Source organism: Myripristis murdjan, chromosome 23, assembly GCF_902150065.1.
Source record: "Myripristis murdjan chromosome 23, fMyrMur1.1, whole genome shotgun sequence".
NCBI lineage: Eukaryota > Metazoa > Chordata > Actinopteri > Holocentriformes > Holocentridae > Myripristis > Myripristis murdjan.
In genome coordinates, this window is record NC_044002.1 from 18,785,315 (window position 1) to 18,803,609 (window position 18,295).

Below are 18,295 nucleotides of genomic sequence, written 5' to 3' on the forward strand. Positions count from 1 at the left end.
TGTGTGTGTGTGTGTGCAGGCACGGACACATTTGCAGACATGCATCTTCTAGACAGCCAGTCTGCCCTTAAGTGCCTGTGAACATGTGGCTTTGTCATATTCATAACTCAAACAGAGCAGAGGGGTAGGGACTGGCTGGGGTAGCCTTCAGTAGACCTCTGTGTTTAAAATACTTGATAATTGCTATAAAAATGACTATCATATACTGCAAATTATGGAGGCAATTTTAGGTTGATAGTTCAGTGTTCACTAAAATTTGTCCTATACAGCTACCATGTTGATTAAATCTATGTTAAGTAATGTCAAGTAGCCCTCAGGGTAGTTTTTTAATACAAATACTCCTTGACAGCAGCAAATGAGGGATACTTTCCAAGGACTCTGCTCTCTTTTATGCAACCATCATCAGTTTTCAGTATCGACAGATGTATAAGATTTATAACCCACAGGTCGGTCAGGCCCCACTACATCCTAAACTGTGATCGAGACAGAAAGCTGACCGGGAGTCAGTGTCCGGTGACAACAACTCGGGAAGGGGAGGCTTCCCATTGGCTGTCGGTGTGTGTGTGACGTCACGGCAGAGTAACAGAGCATCCCTGGGGCTGGTCCCATTGCAACGTTCTGTTTTTAGCCTTGACAGCGCTGCTAATGCACACACTGCATTTTTCATCACTGCTCCGCTTGTCACACCCACTGCTCCCGCCACACACGACTACAAAACCCTACCCTCCCTTCCTCCTGTCTGTGCTGGCTGCCATGGCTTTGATGTAACACACAAACACACACATGCACTGGGCTGTCAACTTCCCTGCTAGATAGTGTTCTTCACATCAAAAGCGGAGTTACCTGCTCTTTACAGTTATCATTCTCTTACACGTGTGTGTGTACTATACTTATCGGGACCCTCAATGACCAAACACATTCCTTAATCCCTATCCTTACTTTTAACAATTGCCTCAACTCAACATGAATCTTAATTTAGACATTAATACTCAACCAAAAATCCTAAAACTAAACGAGACCTTCAAACCCTTGACCTTAAATTTCCCCTTAAGTAGCTTCGACATTAGAGGGGGTCACATACATATTCTGCATCTGCTGGTGGCAGCGCGCCATTGACGCTACATCATGAGTGAAATGTTCAAACCCAAGATGCCATTGTTTTATGGCTGCAGCATTATATCAAATAGAAAAAAATCGAGGTTTTGTATATCATTTATACATGTTTCCCTGTAACTCAGAAAGACATGTCTGTGGATTGAACAAAGCTCAGCCATGCTGCATGTATTTGTAATGACCACCGATGGGACCACTAGGGTTGAAGAATTTGAAGTGAGGACTGGCGAAATGCCCTCATTTTGCAGGATTTTTCTCATTGTTTTATCCCTGTATGAATTTCATATGTGTAGAATATACAAGAGCACTTAAAAACTGATAGTAAGCCGCAGCGAGAGAGGAGACACGACCTTTTGCTGACCTCTCTGTCGCTGTCTAACGGGATGTCTGGTGGCACCGTGTCAATCACATCAGATGCCAGCCACCATTGGCCACAGATGAATTTGTGTGGTTTTGGCAAGCTGCAGCCTCACTTACATAACTTCTGTGAAAAATTCCTCAACTTGTACTTCTACTGGAGTGAAATCACACATAGATGAGTCCTGTTTCTAAAATATTTTAGCACTCTTTTCACCAATGTCCACCTTATATTATTTTGTTAATATATGAATACACCTGCTGATGTTATTCAAAATCAGCATTTAAAAAACATGCAAGATTCCTGCATGTGATACAAAAAAGATTTAACCCTAACAGTTTGTTTCAGATCACATTTTGTAAGATTATACTTGGTATTTCCTTTAATTATGTATAATCATAATTGGATATCATTACTTATTCACAATGTGATTCTTCTGAAAGACAGCACGATTTTGTATTGCTGCCATGCTCATTACTACTTACCATACAAAAGGAACATATTGTCCTTAAATTCATCACAAAAAATAAAAACAAAAACACAACTTTAAGCCACTATGGAGGAATAATGTTTTCAATAGGATAGATTAATGCCCACGATGGATTGGTTAATGTAGAAAAATAAAACGATGCTTTAATTTATGTTACACTATATCATCGTTATCTATTATTTATGTTCCTGACGTGCACAGGCTTTGAGTTGAATCACAAAGTGAAGATTAAGCTCACTGTCAAATCAATGCAATGAACTCCTGTAGAGCAAGCTAATTAGAGATGAGCTGTGGTGAGCTCTTTACAGCCCGGTAATGGAGCCATGTGAGGCTTCCTCCTGCTGCAAAACCTTTGGTTATTAGATTGAACCAGCCTGTCGATGTCACCCAATTAGCTAATGCATATGACAACACCAAAATAACGGGCTGAAAGTAATAAAGGCATGTTCCCCGCTCCTAAACTGCAATAAAGTTACTTCACATCCCTTCTTGAAAGCTTGACAGTGAAATGAGATGAGCTCCATTTGCTTCCAAGTTTCAGCAAACAAAAGTGAAAGTGAAGCAAGGCATAATAAGGCAGATGGCTCGTCTGATATTCATTGCCATTTAATTCAAGAAAACCCCTGAGCCATTATGAATTGCACTTTTGAGTGAAACATTACCGACCCCTTTTTACTAGGAAAAATAATATTTTAAGACTGGGTGTGAAACTAAATTAATTTTAGATTTATTATAGTTTAATTATTTCTAATGTGATATCTGGTGCACTACTTAGTCAAATACGGCAGATGACCACTGAGAAACTTAGTGGCTTTAGATAGATAGATAGACAGATATACAGATAGATAGATAGATAGATAGATAGATAGATTTATATTGTGAATTGTACTTAGCAGAGTTGCATGTAAGCCATGTATGTATGCTTCATGCTCATGGAAGCGTACATGCCCATGAATGTTTCAGTCTACCACACGCTTCAATGTTTAAAGTATGCTGCAGTGAATCATTTATACATGAAGGTTTTTATATAAGCTCAGACTTAGACTTGATGCCCTTTCATCCAGTATTCCTCACAGTTTGAGCCGAAGCCGAGCTGTGAGGGCAAACACTAAAGTGTCTGCTGCCAGTTTTAGTTGGTTAACCTTATGTGTCAACTCATGGTGAGGTACAAAATCATTTCTCATCTCATTCTCTTATACTTCAGTGCAAAAACAACAATTTCTTGAAAAGACTGTAGAAGTCTAAGTGTTAGATTCACTTCACGCTCCTTGAATGAGCGTTTGCATTTGCAGGTTCTTCTACTGCGTCAATCAATCCATAATAGTCAAGCATGTGAGAGGATCTGGTTATGTGTCAATTCAATGTTGCCTTTAAAAGAGTGCTGCCCCATTGTGGCTACTAGCCTAATAATTATGATAAAAAAAAACACTATATACTATATTTATGACTTCACTTTTGGAGATGCTGCAAATTTTTTACTCAGGGGAACACATGTCCTCCTGAATGAGGTATTATGGTACTACGCAGGACTGCTGGGCCTGGCTTACAAATTAAATATCACATTGTAGAAAAACCCTGAGTATATTCAAAACAAGTCATTCAGAAAAATCTAACCAACAAACACAATGATAATGTGAGACTGACTCACTGAAGGCTTTCTATTTCTGAAGCTCAAGTCTGAGTATATTTAGCCACAAATCACTCAGCTTTTACCTCTAATGAAGCCATCTCATTTTCTAAGTAACATCACTGTTTTCCACAATTTTTTCTCAATTCATTCTCTTTAGAGCTACAAGGCAAATAAGCAGCAGAACTCTTCTTGGTTATTTCTGGCGACACAAGACAGTAGTCAGACCATTGATGGTTCATTTATACCAACCAGACTGCCATATGGCACAGACATATTTCAAAGCTAAATCTCAGTGGCACCTGCCTCTAAGTGAAACTAATAAACCAATTTAAGGTATTACCCTTCTCGCCCTGGCGTAGCCATTTTCCCGAGCATTGTGCCTTGCAACAGTGAAGATCAATGGCAGACAAATGAGATGAAATGAGAGGTATCGAGTTAGCAGTGTGGGAATGGAGACTAGATGAAGATGGTAGATAGACAGCTGCAGCCTATAGGGAGGAGGGGAATTAGAGAGTTTATCGAAAGGGAACGGGAAGGAGAATTAGGATGGAGGACAAAGGGTGAGTTTAGAAAAAGAGACGCCACATGGGAAAGAGTAAAGCTTCATAACCTGTGAAATATATACACTCGCAGAAAAAAAAAATCACTATATTTAATGCAAGGTGGCACACGTCTCAGTCACGACTCTGCATGTGTTTGCCATGTGGCTGTCACACGCGAAGGAAAGAGGTAGATGGAGCAGCAGTAGCCTGAAAATTAGAGGAGCCGGCTTGTGGTTGAGAGATTACTGGTTTTAATGTAAGGATCGACTATGAATAATTATGATGAAGTTCCCTTAAGCAAAGCACTGAACCCCCAGTTGCTCCAGTTAAAAGCGTGGATACCCAACCCAGGCCCGTCAAGAATGTGTAGGGACCTGACAGGTCGGGCCGGGTACAGACGAATATTTAGAAATTATGTTGGGATTTGGATTGAGTTCAGTCACATCAGTGTTATTTCAGTGAAAAATGATGGACCTATTGTCTGTTCTGGGCATAAAATGTAATCTAGCAATGGAGGACAAGCAAAATCTCAGGCTCAGGATTGGGTTCGAACAAAAATATGCCGCCCGATCCACACTCTAGCTCCAGTTGAGTTGTTAGTGGACAACAGGGCAAGACCGGAGTTACTCTGGGCAGCTTCCAAGTGTGAGTGCGTGTGTGTGTGAGTATGTATAACCTGTCCTCCCCCAGCAATTATTTCACAGGCCACTGATGTGAATAATGGATCTTTAGTCAACATGTCTTCTTAAATAAAGATTAAAAATAAGAGGCTGTTAATAGGCCATATGTATTAACTCGAACTGCTGCCTGCATCCTCAATGTCCCTCAGCCAATTTCACTGCTCCTCAGACACACACAGAAACACACACACGCTGACCTTCAGCATGTAAACGCATAGTCAGCTTCTAACTCAATGCCTGTCCGTATCACGGCTACCACCATAGCAAATTAATGTTGCCATACATTACCAAACATGGAGGAAAATGCTTTTCTCTGATGCGTATCGATCAGAAAAATGAGCTGATCACAAGTCAACCCGGTGCAGCTCATTAAGTGAGATTGATTATCTGACCGAAAAGAGGTAAATCACCTCCCATGCAAGGCCAAGGGAAAAACAGATTACTGCCCAGACTTACATGAACATGATCGTCAGAAACCGGGCCGTAAATTCAAGCTAAATGCACTTTGAATGCTAGAACTCGAAAGGTTATTTGTTCAACCCGGAGAACTGAGAGTTTCCCTGCTGCAGGACTGCTCCTGAGCAAGGGCACCAAACCCTTACACACATGCACCAGCCTGCTGCGAGGATATGTATCAAAACAAAATACTGTGAGACCACACAACCGGCAGCTGGTTGCAAAATGTCCTTGTGATTGTATCTATCCTTGTAAAACTAAACCGTAAATATAGGTACATAAAGTATAATAGTCTGTTCTCATTTTATGAGCCACTGGTGAGAATTTCTGGTGTCAGAACAAGCAAAATACAGGGAAGGCTGACAGAGAATGCATGCTTTTTTCCCTACTTTCATAAAATATAGGCCTACCTGCCCAGCACAACCAGTCTGCTGCTGCTGGATACTGAGCAAACTGGAGATTAACTGTCTTGCTTAAAGGCACCTCAGGGGTATTTGACGACGAGAAGAACACTTCTCATACGCTTTCCTCACCAAACTAGGGATTCAAACCAGCAAACTTCCAGTGACAAGCTTGTTTCTTTCATTTCTAGACTGCGACTGCATGAAAGACCAGGTACTGATGTACTTGTGCAGGATCCTGATGTAACCTTGCTGTCGTGCGTCATTAGTGGAAAATCCAGATTGGTGATGGGCGAGATAACATGCTTTATGCAATATAAACCAATCACCTCACAGATAAACAACTGAGCTTGTGACCAGAAAGCAGCTTGTTTGATTCTTCAGACCAGCAGGGAAAATGTGGGTCCAGCCTACTCAACTGGCAGCCCACAGGCCACACTTGGCCCAGGAATAACTATCAAGTGGCTCAGCAAGTTTCAATTAAATTAGATATTTTCCTAGCAATTTTAACGTTTTAATTGTAATATTATTTTATGAAAATGATTTGTTAATAGCAATGTTATTATGTAGCCTAAATAGTTACAGTGTTTCAAGCATGATCTAAAACCTGTAAGCAGTCAGGAAACAAAAACCAGCGTGAAAAACACCAGGATATCTTTCACAAGTTTTCTCACAGGACTCAATTCCCACAACGCCAAGTAGCTTTTCAAAACATCTGGCAAGACATATTGACAGTAGTCTTCTACTGAAAATGTGCCTGTGTCAACCCTGAAATGTACAGTTCACTGTGAAAATGTATTGCCATCTCCAAACACCACGCCAAATGTGTTTATCAGAATCAGAAATGCTTTATTGACCCTCATGGCAATCGGGTCAATATGTGTGAATTAGTGCTCTTTTTGTTCTGTTTCTGCACTTTGTGATGTGCCTAGGTCAGATATGTGACTGAAAATATTCTTCAATTTCAAAAGTGAAACAATTTTTTTTTTTACTATATTAATTTGTGTTTGTTTAAAATGTGCCACTACCAGAAGCTAAAAACAGATTTTAAATAGGCTGCTGAGAAGGTCTGGTCCATCTACATTTCCTTTCCTTCCTTCCATTTAAAATGAGGTTTGATTGAATTTGAAATTGAACAGCCCTGATGTGGGTGGTAGTACTGACTGTGATTTCTCCAGCCTTAACAGGTTTTGTGAACAAAGGCAGTAAATGAACAGCGGTACTGGGCAGCAGCAGTGTTGGTTGTAGTGTACTGTGCAACTCCCAGGTGTGAAGGCATGTTTACGTGTAATACAACCACTCCCTGCGACGACTCCCTCAGGCTGTAAAGGTGGTACTCAGCCAGCTTGCCAGGGAACGTGATTTTCAAAAATGGTTTTTACAAGGCCTCTAACAGCCTAAATTTTGCAAGATATGCGCAGGGGAAATCAAGTAAGCTATTGGAAATATCCACATTTGCACCCACTTTCACCACGGTTCCTTCATGCTTCGTGGGCTTATAATTTCATACAGCCTAGTAAAATACATTTAAATTCCTGCTTCTCTATTTTGCATGGGCTTTCATGTGCCTCCAAAAGCTTCATATGCCCCACTATTATTCCCTTCAGAAGTATTAGATTTGATACCCAGTGATATCAGCTCTTCCAGGAAATGAATTGTGCATTAAGGTGTCCCATTAACAATTTGTCCACATTTAGCCTTGATTTCTGTTAACTGCTCTAAATACTATCAGAAGCTGAATCATCCCACAATGTGGCTCATAAATCACACCAAAACAGCCTTATCAGAATTTGTCCTCATGTACTCAGATGGAGATAATTGGTTAAAAAAAAAAAAAAAAAAAGAAGAAGAAGTTCACTCTCCTGGTGGAAAATATTGTCATTAATGTGATATTTTTATTTTTTTTAAATTTTTATTATTTATTTATTTTATTTTTTTGGGGAGAAAATTTATTGGACATCATTAACTTGATTTCCTTAGACATCTAGAATTACAGTTAGATATTCTGATTTTGAGGCTGAGACAACATCTGTCCAGGTCCCCTACAATGACTAAGACAGCGCAAATTACAGCATGCTAGCAAAAACATAACAGCAAATGCTAATACTCTATTTTGCTGCCAGTATATCACTGTAAATACTAGATGCATGATTCCATAATTGAATTTACTTACTAGAATATATGCCTGTGCTAAAGTTAGCTAACAGCTGATTAGCAGGCGCCAACCGTCAATTTTGGAGTTTGTAACAGAAAGGTAAGGAGCACCGTAATGCTATTTAATTAATAACTCGTTACTGCTTATTGGTTATTAACTACTGAGAACAGTAATTAGATTATTTCTAAACTACTACTTATACAAAGTGGGGAAAAAATAATGCTTTTGGCTATCAAGTTAGTAAAGTTAGTCATTATTCTATCTACATGCTAGCTAACGGTCAGACGCTAACATTAACATAGTCATTTTTATTGTGTGCAAAGCTACTTTTAACGAAAAGGTGAGGACTGCTATGAGAAATATATCCTCATATTAATTGGAAAGAAAGCTATGAACTTTAAAGCGAATTGAATTAAATTCGTTTAATCGCCATAAGCTCCCTACAACTCAACCCACCGTTGCTACGTTACTTCTCAAATTTGTCAGATGGGATGTAGCGCTAAAGTTAAGAGAAAAGATAACGTTAAGGAGTATTGTAACTACTGATTAATTTTCCGAGTGACTAAACTGGTCATAACTCTTTTTATTTTAGTGAAAATTCAAGTGTAATTTTAAGAAATCCACATTAACTTATGCTAGGTCCCAACGCTAGTTAAAGTAACTACTGAAGTGAGTCATGCATTACTTTTGGAGTACTTTTCCAGCTCTATACTGGCCATACGCCTGCTGAGCCTACCTCTTGCAGCTGCTCCAGCTCCAGCCTGAGCGCCTCCTGCTCGGCCTCCAGATCTGCATACTGCTGCTTCAGGGTCTGGTTCTCCTCCAGGACCACCAACCCGCACTCCGCCGCCCGGATCTTCTCCCGGTTGGCCTCGGCTAGCTCCCGCGTTAAGCGGTCCACCTCAACCCGGCACTGCTCTACCGTTTCCCCGCATCCTCCTCCCGCAGCCATCGCCCCTGCCCTCTCTCCCTCCCTCTCCCCTCTTCCCTCCTCTCCTCCCTGCGTCGGATGAGCAGAGAGCCCCGGAGGGAGAAACAGCTGAGGTAGACAACAAACCCCACCACCCTCCCCTCCAGGGAATCAACTCACTGTTTAAAATCGCATGAAAATCACAACAAAATCCGTAGATATCTCTAAAGTGTTGCCATAATCACCAGAGGAATGCAGATCCATCCATCTGATCCACTAAATGATGCAGCTCCTCGACAAAGACGGCACTTCCCGCATCCCTTCCCTCCCTCTGTTTTTCTGCTTATTCACCGGGACCAGGACGCCATCTCTTCCTACAGCCGTGAAGCAAGGCACACTGGCATCCCCGTCCCATCCTCCTGCAGGCTGACGTCGACCGGTGGACAGCAGTGAGGGCTCTGTTACTGGGTTTTCACCCTCAGTCCTCCCTTACATTAAAAAAAAACACAGAGCAGCAGGGCTGAATGCGCCCTCTGGAGATGAGACTGCTCACTTTGGAATGAGAAAAACCAACATATCCCCAATTTACTTTTATTTATAAAACTAACACTACTGTCCTGCCTCCCCTCTTACTGCTACAGTTAGGATAGTAGCCTAATAATACCAATACTTCTACTGTACTATACTACATGTACTAATAATAATGCTATTATTATATATATATATTTATACATGCACTACTATTACAACTACTACTGTTACTTCTGTTAGCCACTCCTACTGCAAGGCTTGGTGACAAGGAGTCTTTAAGAAGAGATAACAAGGTGCTTAAAAAGACACAACACACATTGAAGAGAAATTTGGTTTAAAATGTCATAATCATTATTATTATTACTTCTATTATTATTGGGTTCTTTTTTTTTTTTTTTTTTTTGAGTCATGGCAAACAAAGAAACAGAAACAATATTTGACAGGCATGAGTGGGCAAAGACAACCAAAGTCTTGCTTTTTGTTCTAAACTTGATAAGGGAAACCAAATTTGCCTTGATTTATGGTGGTCCCAAAATATGACAGGGTGTCTTCGGTGCCTTTTCTCCTCACTTTGTAATGTCTGAACTCAAAACACAAAAAAGCCATGAAAAGCAATATGGCTAGTTTAGGATATTTCACAGTTCCCCAACAGGCCCATACTGGATAAGTCATAAAAGTAAACTACATACATGTTATTCTGACTCAGGTTTCCACCTCTGTGTAATTTAAATGGTCACACTATAATTGTAAAGTCTGTCCAGACAAACCTTAGAAAAGTGTACAGTCCGTCCTGGACATGAAAGGAATGGGTTTTCCCACGCCTAAACGAGTCGTGCTAATTTTCATATAATATCCCAATATGGACTGACAGGTGCGGTACGTTTATATAATGACTATAATGACCTTTTGTGCAGAACAATATTTACATAACCTCTGGTACGACTGTAGTATCTCTTTAATATGCCTGTGGGAACAGATATTATTGCTGCTGCTGATTTTCCGAAGATGCCTTATGACACTGTGTGGAGGTGTAGTTTCATCATTTTCGTTATTCTCCTGTAGGGGGCAGCAGTACACCTTAGCTGCGTTGAGCCCACATGAGGGACAAGAAGAAGAAGATACCGGCAGTGCGTCGTCAGTGTTTATATCCCTGCGGTAGCTTAGCCGCGTGCACGTTGCTAGTTAGTTGCAATGTTGTAGCTATTAGCACGGCGTTCCTTTGCTGGGAGGGAGAGACCCTTCGTTTTCCTTCACTTAATAACTTGATCCTCATTCTCTCACAGTCCAGCCGTTAACCGATTGCTAGCCGACGTTAATTATAACACAAAACTCTAGCTAGCTCGTTGTCTTGGCTTGCTTTCCAGCTAGCATAAGATAACTGTCCAGGGAGCTAGCCGTTAGCGTTTTGGCTAGTTCGTTAACGTTACTTTCCTCTTGCTGATTCACTGCAGTAAGAACTGACTCCTGCCTGGCTGGAAGAACATCATGGCTATGAGACAAACACCTCTCACCTGCTCAGGTCACACCAGACCTGTAGTGGACCTCGCCTTCAGTGGAATAACTCCCTATGGCTATTTCCTCATCAGTGCCTGCAAGGGTGAGTCAAACGAACTCTGTTGAAAAGCTAAGCCCAATGTGAATTTGTATTTAATTCAGGAAATAATTGATCCTTTTTGTTCTGGATGCCTGTGTGTTTGTGTCTTATTTAGACATCTGTTGCCCACAGTAATATTCTTTTCATAGCTGACATTCAGCATTGTATGATACTCAAAATACTCTATTGTGCTTACACAATACATTTCCTGAACTTTCTCCACGTCTCATAGATGGCAAGCCTATGTTGCGCCAAGGCGACACAGGGGACTGGATAGGAACGTTTCTGGGTCACAAAGGTGCTGTCTGGGGAGCCACTCTGAATACAGATGCCACCAAGGCAGCCACTGCGGCTGCTGACTTCACAGCGTGAGTGGAGAGTCCTGCAAGTCACACACCAGAGTCTTTGTGTCTCACACCAAACATTGACCTCTAACTTGATACATGACACTCTCTGTGTCTCACTCTTTCTCTCCTTGCATGGCAGAGATTATGTCAAATGATGACTCGTCATTTTTTCCACTTACATTTTGTCTTAGTTATTGTCTGGTGTACTATACATACTTCAATGAACATGACAGGACTTTCTGAACATGACAAGACAATGAACATGATAAGACTTGGTGGACTTTTGACTTTTTGGTAAATTTGGCATACCCACAATTCACCTACCAGCACTTGTTTCTGTTAAATTTAAATGCTTACATTGTTTCTCCTATTATTCCTATCAGTGAAAAGCATCTATTAACGTTGACAGCGTTTTATAATTGCAGCTCAATCGTTCATATATGCTTGATTCAGTAATGTGCCATATGATTGAAAAAAGGTGTCAAGTCATGTTCTAGAAAGTCGTGTGTCATGGGCAGATAATAATCTAAGTGCTGAAATATTGATTACCAAAATGAAAAGCACATTTTCAACACAGTGGCTTTTAAGTGATGACAGAAGCTCCATATCGGATGCCGTAAACTACAGGTTAGCCTCCCAGGGTTCATTGTGCAGTTCTGCTTTCTATTATTACTTTGTTGTTAACTCCATGTTGACTCAGAAAGTGTCTCTATGAGCTGGTGTTATTTCCTACAAAAATTAAGTTTGTGTGTGTGTGTGTTTTTATATATATATATACATAGTAATTTAAACTATAAAACATTTTCTTTAAAACACAGCTGCATTTATTTGTTTTAAGTAAAAAAAAATGGCTGCTTTGCTTTCCAGAAAGGTGTGGGATGCAGTGAGTGGAGATGAGGTCCTCACACTGGCACACAAACACATAGTCAAGTCTGTCAGCTTCACTCAGGTAGGTGCAGTGGATGGTGGATTTGACTTAAAAACTGAGGGCTTGAACCTAGACCAGCATAAATGCCATTTTGAGAAAAAAACACATCAAGTAAACCTCTTCAGAAACCTGTAAAGTAATGGAAGTCTTTTTGAATTAACGTAAAGACATTTTTTTATGTGTTGGCTGCAGATAAGGGTTTGATTTCATCATGACCTGATTTTGGTCTTAAAGCCATTTATGTAACATAACATACTGTGTCAAATCAGGTACAGTTTGGTCATTACTTTTTGTTTAACAGTCTAGTCTTTTCACTGACCAGGAGTTGGAGGTAGTTGTGTCAAATTGTCTCCCTCTCTTGTCTCCTTTTCAGGATAGCAATTGTCTGCTGACTGGGGGAAATGACAAGGTGCTACGTATCTATGATCTTAGTAAACCTGAAGCAGGTGAGTGAATTTTTCAGCAGGTGTGTGCATGTATGGACCCCGGTTATGCAGCTCAGCTTCTTCTTCATTAATGCCAGCCTGCCCTTTTTTCTGATTTAAACAAACATTTACTGAAAGGAATATTATCCATTTGTTATTATCTTTTTTTTTTTGGTTTGTTTTGATCTTTGCAATTACACACCAGTGATCCATGACTGTAGATCATAGAGAACTCTTGATTGTAAACAAAACTCACTTAAAATTACTAGTCAGTGAATGGCTCTGCTGTTTGTTGAATTCTGAAAGTGGAGAAGCGTCATACATAAATACACACTTACCAAGGTGACGAACATTTAGGCTCTGCCATTTTTGTTGTACCACATAGTTAATTGTTCCATCTTTGTGTGTCCTATAGCACCACTGGAGATCCCAGGCCACACCTCAGCCATTAAGAAAGCCCTGTGGTGTAATGGTGATCAACAGATCCTCTCTGCTGCTGAGGATAAAACCATACGGTCAGTGAAGTGGCATCTCCAACCCCAAATCCCCATCTGTTTGGAACTTGTAAATTTTCCTGTGACTAAGGTTGCCGTTTTGCATATTCTTGTGAATTTCTGTGACAACATCTACAGTAACCACCTCAGTGAGAATACTTGGAATAATGATAACTGTCTCTAAGGGGGAAGGATTTCAAGCCAAGTGTGTGTTGTGTCCATGCATGCATAAATTCAAGGGCTGAATTGTGTGTGTTGTGTGTGTGTGTGTGCGTGTGTTTGTGTGAATCTGTCCAGATTGTGGGACAGAACCTCCATGGAGGCGGTGAAAACGCTGTCATTTGACACGTCAGTGAGCAGCATGGAGTATGTGGCTGATGGAGAGATTCTTGTTATCACATATGGAAAGACCATTGCTTTCTACAATGCCCTGAGGTATGTCATAGTCCCACCACACACATATTGGAAATTAAATAAAGATGTTTTGGTACACCTATGCCCCTTTTCCATTAGTATCTACTCGGCTCGACTCGGCTCGACTCTACTCGCCTCGACACGGTTTAGGTGGTTTTCCATTACAATTGAGTAGTACCTCGGCGTGGGTGGAGTCGCCGGCGCACCGTCCAGCTCCCTCTGGATTCTTTGGGCCGCCACCAAGCTCAGAAAAGTCTCCACGTCTTTATTTGACCGCGGTACTGGTTTGCTTGCCATTTTCCGACTTTGACAACTTCACTGACGATCAATGCGCACGGCCGCTGTTGCCGTTTTTTTTTTTTTTTTTAAATGTCGGATTTTGTTTTCGTGCAGGAGTCGTTCTCGTCACTCCCTGTCCAATCAGTTGCCTGCACGGCGTTTACGTCACATTTTCAGCTCGACTCAGCTCGCTTGGAACCCCGGCTGAGTAGGTGCTAAATGGGACCTGCTAGCAGGTACTAGCACCTAATGGAAAAGCTCTTAAACCGAGTAGAGTCGAGTCGAGCTGAGTAGGTACTAGTGGAAAAGGGGCACTAGGGACACGAGAAATATTGACAGTATATAGGACTTCCACCACACAGATTAAGCTCACATTTGAACATCATTACAAATGGCAGATTACTTATCAATAACACAACTGTGACACATAAGTCCATTTGTAAAGTTTATCAAGAAACGTGTTGTTTTACCCAAATACCTTCCCAGCTGTTCCCTCTCCTGTACATGCCAGTGTCAGAAGCTGCATTTTATTAGTAGTAACTTGCTCACGTTGACTTTTTTGAGAGCAAGTGCCACAAAGTGCTGCAGTTGTAAGCGTCATTCCGTTTGTCTGAAAAACTTGGAGTACATTCCAATTATCCATGATCTCTTAATGCAGCGTCAACTTGTAGGAGGGGCAAATGATGTAAGTGTAACTACACATCCAGTAGCCATATAATTACAACAATAATAAAAAACCAAAGATCATCATTTCTTTGAGTTGGCAGATGTTTCTACCTGTAAAAAGCAACTAAACATCTCTGGTTGCCTACAAGGGCAAGTGTGTTCCATTAAACCTTCCGCTCTTCTCCCATTCCACTCCTCTCTGATCTCCAAGTGGCCTTCGCATGACGTCTGTTGTTATGTATCACCAAGGGTTGAGAGGAAGTCAACAAGGGGAAATGAAACAACCAATGAAACGTAGCTACAGTCCAAATAGAGGAGTCCAAACTGATTTTTGGAGGGGTGGGAGTGGTAGAAGTAGGAGGGGTTTTTGTTTGAGGAGAATGGACTTAAATCCAAATGTACCCAAGTGATGGAAATTCAGATTGGTATTTACAAATCTGTACATGAATAACTCACTGCATTTATCTGGTGAGATTTCCTGTATGTTTTCATATCGTAATGCATATTACAGAAAAAAAAATATTGACGTGTCTGCTTTTTCCCCAATATCGTGCAGCCCTAACCTTAGATTTATATTTCTTCAAAAGTGATATAAAGTTAGTGCTACAGAAGAGTGATTTTAAATTCCAAGAATGCCAACATTACTAGCAAAAAATGGTGAGCAATACAAGGATCAGTATTACAGTGCTCAGACAATAGATGTGGCAAGTATTCCAGTGTCATTAGAATTATTTTGTATTCCTGATGTGTCTTGTTTATGCACTCTAGCCTGGACCTGATCAAGACTGTTGAGGCACCAGCCTCCATCAACTCAGCATCCCTCCACCCTGAAAAGGACTTCTTTGTGGCTGGTGGAGATGACTTCAAGCTCTACAAATATGACTACAGCACCAAGGAGGAGTTGGGTGAGCAATAGTGAAAATAGGTCCACAAGCTGTTTCTCAGAGTGATTTCACTCCTAGTAGAATGCTGGCTTTCAAGACAGAGATGAATCCTAGTCATGCAGCTCCTATCTCTCTTGAATAGTGGTATCTTCCAGCTAAATAAATTTTAGAAAAATATCTCTGAAAGATGACAGTTTGCATTTGAAGAGACTTGTAAAGTAACTACAATAAATTTACCAGCATGTGATGATGGTATGAGATTATCTCTCTCCCTGTCATTGTCCGTTTAACTCTGTTGTCAAGGGAACCAGTTGTTCTGAGAACTGCTGACCAGTGATTTCAGTCCCATACATGTTTTCCATCTCAGAAAAATCATTAATCTCTCATGCTAGTTGGTTCCTGTCATTGCATTTGGGGTGGTGGATTTTTCTAGTGTCACATGTCCTATCAGCCACAAAGCATGTTGGAGCAAGCTTAATTTGTGAATAGTCTGCATTAGGGAGGCATCATACCCGTCTACCTGGATTCTCCAGTAAATGAATCACACCCAAAAAAACAAGTAAAGTTTTAGTAGTTAAATGAGGTACCCAAATAATCCTCCACAAATAAAAACAATGAACTTCCGCAAACAGTGGCAGTAAACTTGTGCTAAACATAAATCTAGTATTATGTGTAAAGGATATTTTGCATGTTACACAGATAATTATTAATTTATTGCAAAGACATTGCGTCCTCACCACCTTACCAAAAGCAATGGAGTTTTTTTGGAGGTTTTTTTTTTTTTTTTTTTTTTTTTTTAACCCTACAGGTTAAAGAAATAGTAGATTTACACATGATTATCAGCATTGACTTAACAAGTTAACACAAATCATTGGATGTCTCTTGGTATGACTTCAGAATAGAACAGGGCCTCCAAATAAAAACCTGTTGCCTGTTAAAGCAGTTTCTAGAGCAGATTAAGTTAGCAGACAGAGCCAAATCTGGAGCATCATGTGTTTGCTTAGTGACTTCTAATTGTTTTTCACCTTCAGATGGAATAGTGTCAAACTCAGCATCACACACTGTTGTTCTGTCCTGTCTGCAGAATCGTACAAGGGCCACTTTGGGCCAGTGCACTGTGTTCGTTTCAGCCCAGATGGGGAACTCTATGCCAGCGGCTCTGAGGACGGTACACTTCGACTTTGGCAGACAGCAGTGGGGAAAACCTATGGCCTATGGAAGTGTGTCCTTCCTGGTAATGCTCAAATTCTGCGCATCCAACTTCCACACTAGGTCACGTAGTACCTGCTGGTGATAGGATTCCCTACACAGGACTGCGAGGAAAGGATGGGAAAATATAGCTCTTCATTTCCACTTTACATAGAACTAAACATTTTCTTCTGCCATTTCAAGACACTTTGCTTGCTTTCATGAATTAGTGATATTGTACTCAAATATTATACGACATTTGGCATATACAAACATCTGCATGCTGTTCCTAATCATTTCTTTTATTGTTTTTAACCAGAGGACCTGGGGGCAGAGAACTCTGAGCAGCTGTACACCACAGCCCCTGAGATCAAGGCCTAATGAGAGGAAACGTGACAAGACCTGAGGAGATGAGCGGAGGGGTATTCCAGTGTCTTTCTATCATGCCCCAGCAAGGAGCAGAGTTTATTTCAGTGCATCTTCATTGAGAACTGATGGGGATGTTATGATAGGTGTGTCTGTCATAGACAAATACATCAAAGCCACATGCATACACACATTTACATACAGACTGAGACAGCCATATGGGCAGTATGAGCTACACACATCCTCACACAGGCAGATTTAGGCAGTCGTAGATAGTTTGGGCTCCAGAGTAAAGCAGTAGACTGGTGAGCCCACCCAGCTCATCGGTGCCTGTTTTCTCTGATCCAGCTCAGCTCTGTCAACTCGCTCAAATCTGTGGTTCCAAATTGAGATGCCATAATGGATTGGACCATGACTTTTATTTTCATTTTATTGATATGAGAACGGTCAAAGTTGTTGCACAGGTTGTGCTAAAATTAGAGCTGTTTCATTTTTGAAAATATTGTTTTGAGTATTGTCTACTGTTGTACTGTTTGAGTATATATAGTAAGTCTCAAAATAAAAGAAAATATTGTTTTGTGACAAAAAAGCAGAAAGGGAAGAAATGTCACTGGAGTTTTTTTCCATTTTGTTTTTTATGTCTTCATTTGTGTGTCCAGTGATTAAATAAACAAATGCATTTCTGTTTTATTCATAAGTAATGCAAAAAGAACAAACTGGTTGTCATATTTATATTTATTTATTCTTTCCTAAAATCAGTGTTTTATATTGCACTCAAGTCATCTAGATATTAATGAGGGCAGTGCTAGTCACATGGGTCATGCAGTTAAGAGTTAGGTCAAAAGATTGAAGATGATAGCCAATATGATGAAAAACAGATTTGTAACAATAACAAAACATTGTGACACATCTTTGCACCAATCACTTTGGGCTCCTGTCCTGTCACATAGCTTTAATAACTAGTTCACTCGCTAAATGCATAATAATTAACAAAAGATTAACAATAATGTTAACAAAATGTGCATACAGTTAGCCAATGGAACAAATTTTACAGTGCAATATACTGACATACTTAAAACTTAAATAATGCCACTTTAGATACACTGGAGAAGAAATTAGAATTAAAACAGGAAGAGAGCACAAATGATGATGTAATATATAACCAGCCCTTTAAGTAGTTAAAATGTTTATTAAAAGTGAACTAAAGAGCAATTAAACAAAGATAAAGGTTGAATGAGTCATCTACAGGTTTCGAGGTTTGCTGTATCTCTTGTTTGTCCATGAATTGAAAAAATACCAAAAAAAAAATGTTTGAATGAATGAACGCTTTATTTTGAACATGTGAAAATCACAATGCATATGTTATTTTCTACTGATAAATCAGTAATAAATGAATTCGAGATATATGATTGGATTAGTCAATGTCAAAGTCATGACGTGAGGC

At 40.3% G+C, this 18,295-nt stretch overlaps 2 protein-coding genes across 2 annotated transcripts in view; one reads left to right on the forward strand and one right to left on the reverse strand.

The window, feature by feature from the left end:
• The window catches only part of LOC115355520 (protein bicaudal D homolog 1-like), a 39,710-nt gene extending 30,933 nt beyond the window's left edge, over positions 1-8,777 (reverse strand). Inside the window, exon 1 of the mRNA XM_030046361.1 lies at positions 8,562-8,777. Within this exon, the coding sequence (XP_029902221.1) occupies positions 8,562-8,777 (216 nt within the window). The remainder of the gene's footprint in view (positions 1-8,561) is intronic.
• A 1,618-nt stretch (positions 8,778-10,395) lies between these two features.
• On the forward strand, positions 10,396-17,560 carry strap (serine/threonine kinase receptor associated protein). Its single transcript, XM_030046223.1, has 9 exons — positions 10,396-10,863; positions 11,093-11,228; positions 12,075-12,156; positions 12,509-12,581; positions 12,976-13,075; positions 13,352-13,489; positions 15,182-15,318; positions 16,382-16,531; positions 16,805-17,560. Exons 1-9 carry the CDS (start codon positions 10,752-10,754, stop codon positions 16,864-16,866), a joined length of 990 nt encoding a protein of 329 aa, XP_029902083.1. The 5' UTR covers positions 10,396-10,751; the 3' UTR covers positions 16,867-17,560.
• The last annotated feature ends 735 nt before the right edge of the window (positions 17,561-18,295 follow it).

Coding starts and splice junctions, on each gene's coding strand:
- strap (XM_030046223.1), top strand. CDS start 10,752: ATGGCTATGAGACAAACACCTCTCACCTGCTCAGGTCACACCAGACCT. Junction 13,076..13,351: donor GCTGAGGATAAAACCATACG/GTCAGTGAAGTG, acceptor GAATCTGTCCAG/ATTGTGGGACAGAACCTCCA. Junction 13,490..15,181: donor GCTTTCTACAATGCCCTGAG/GTATGTCATAGT, acceptor TATGCACTCTAG/CCTGGACCTGATCAAGACTG.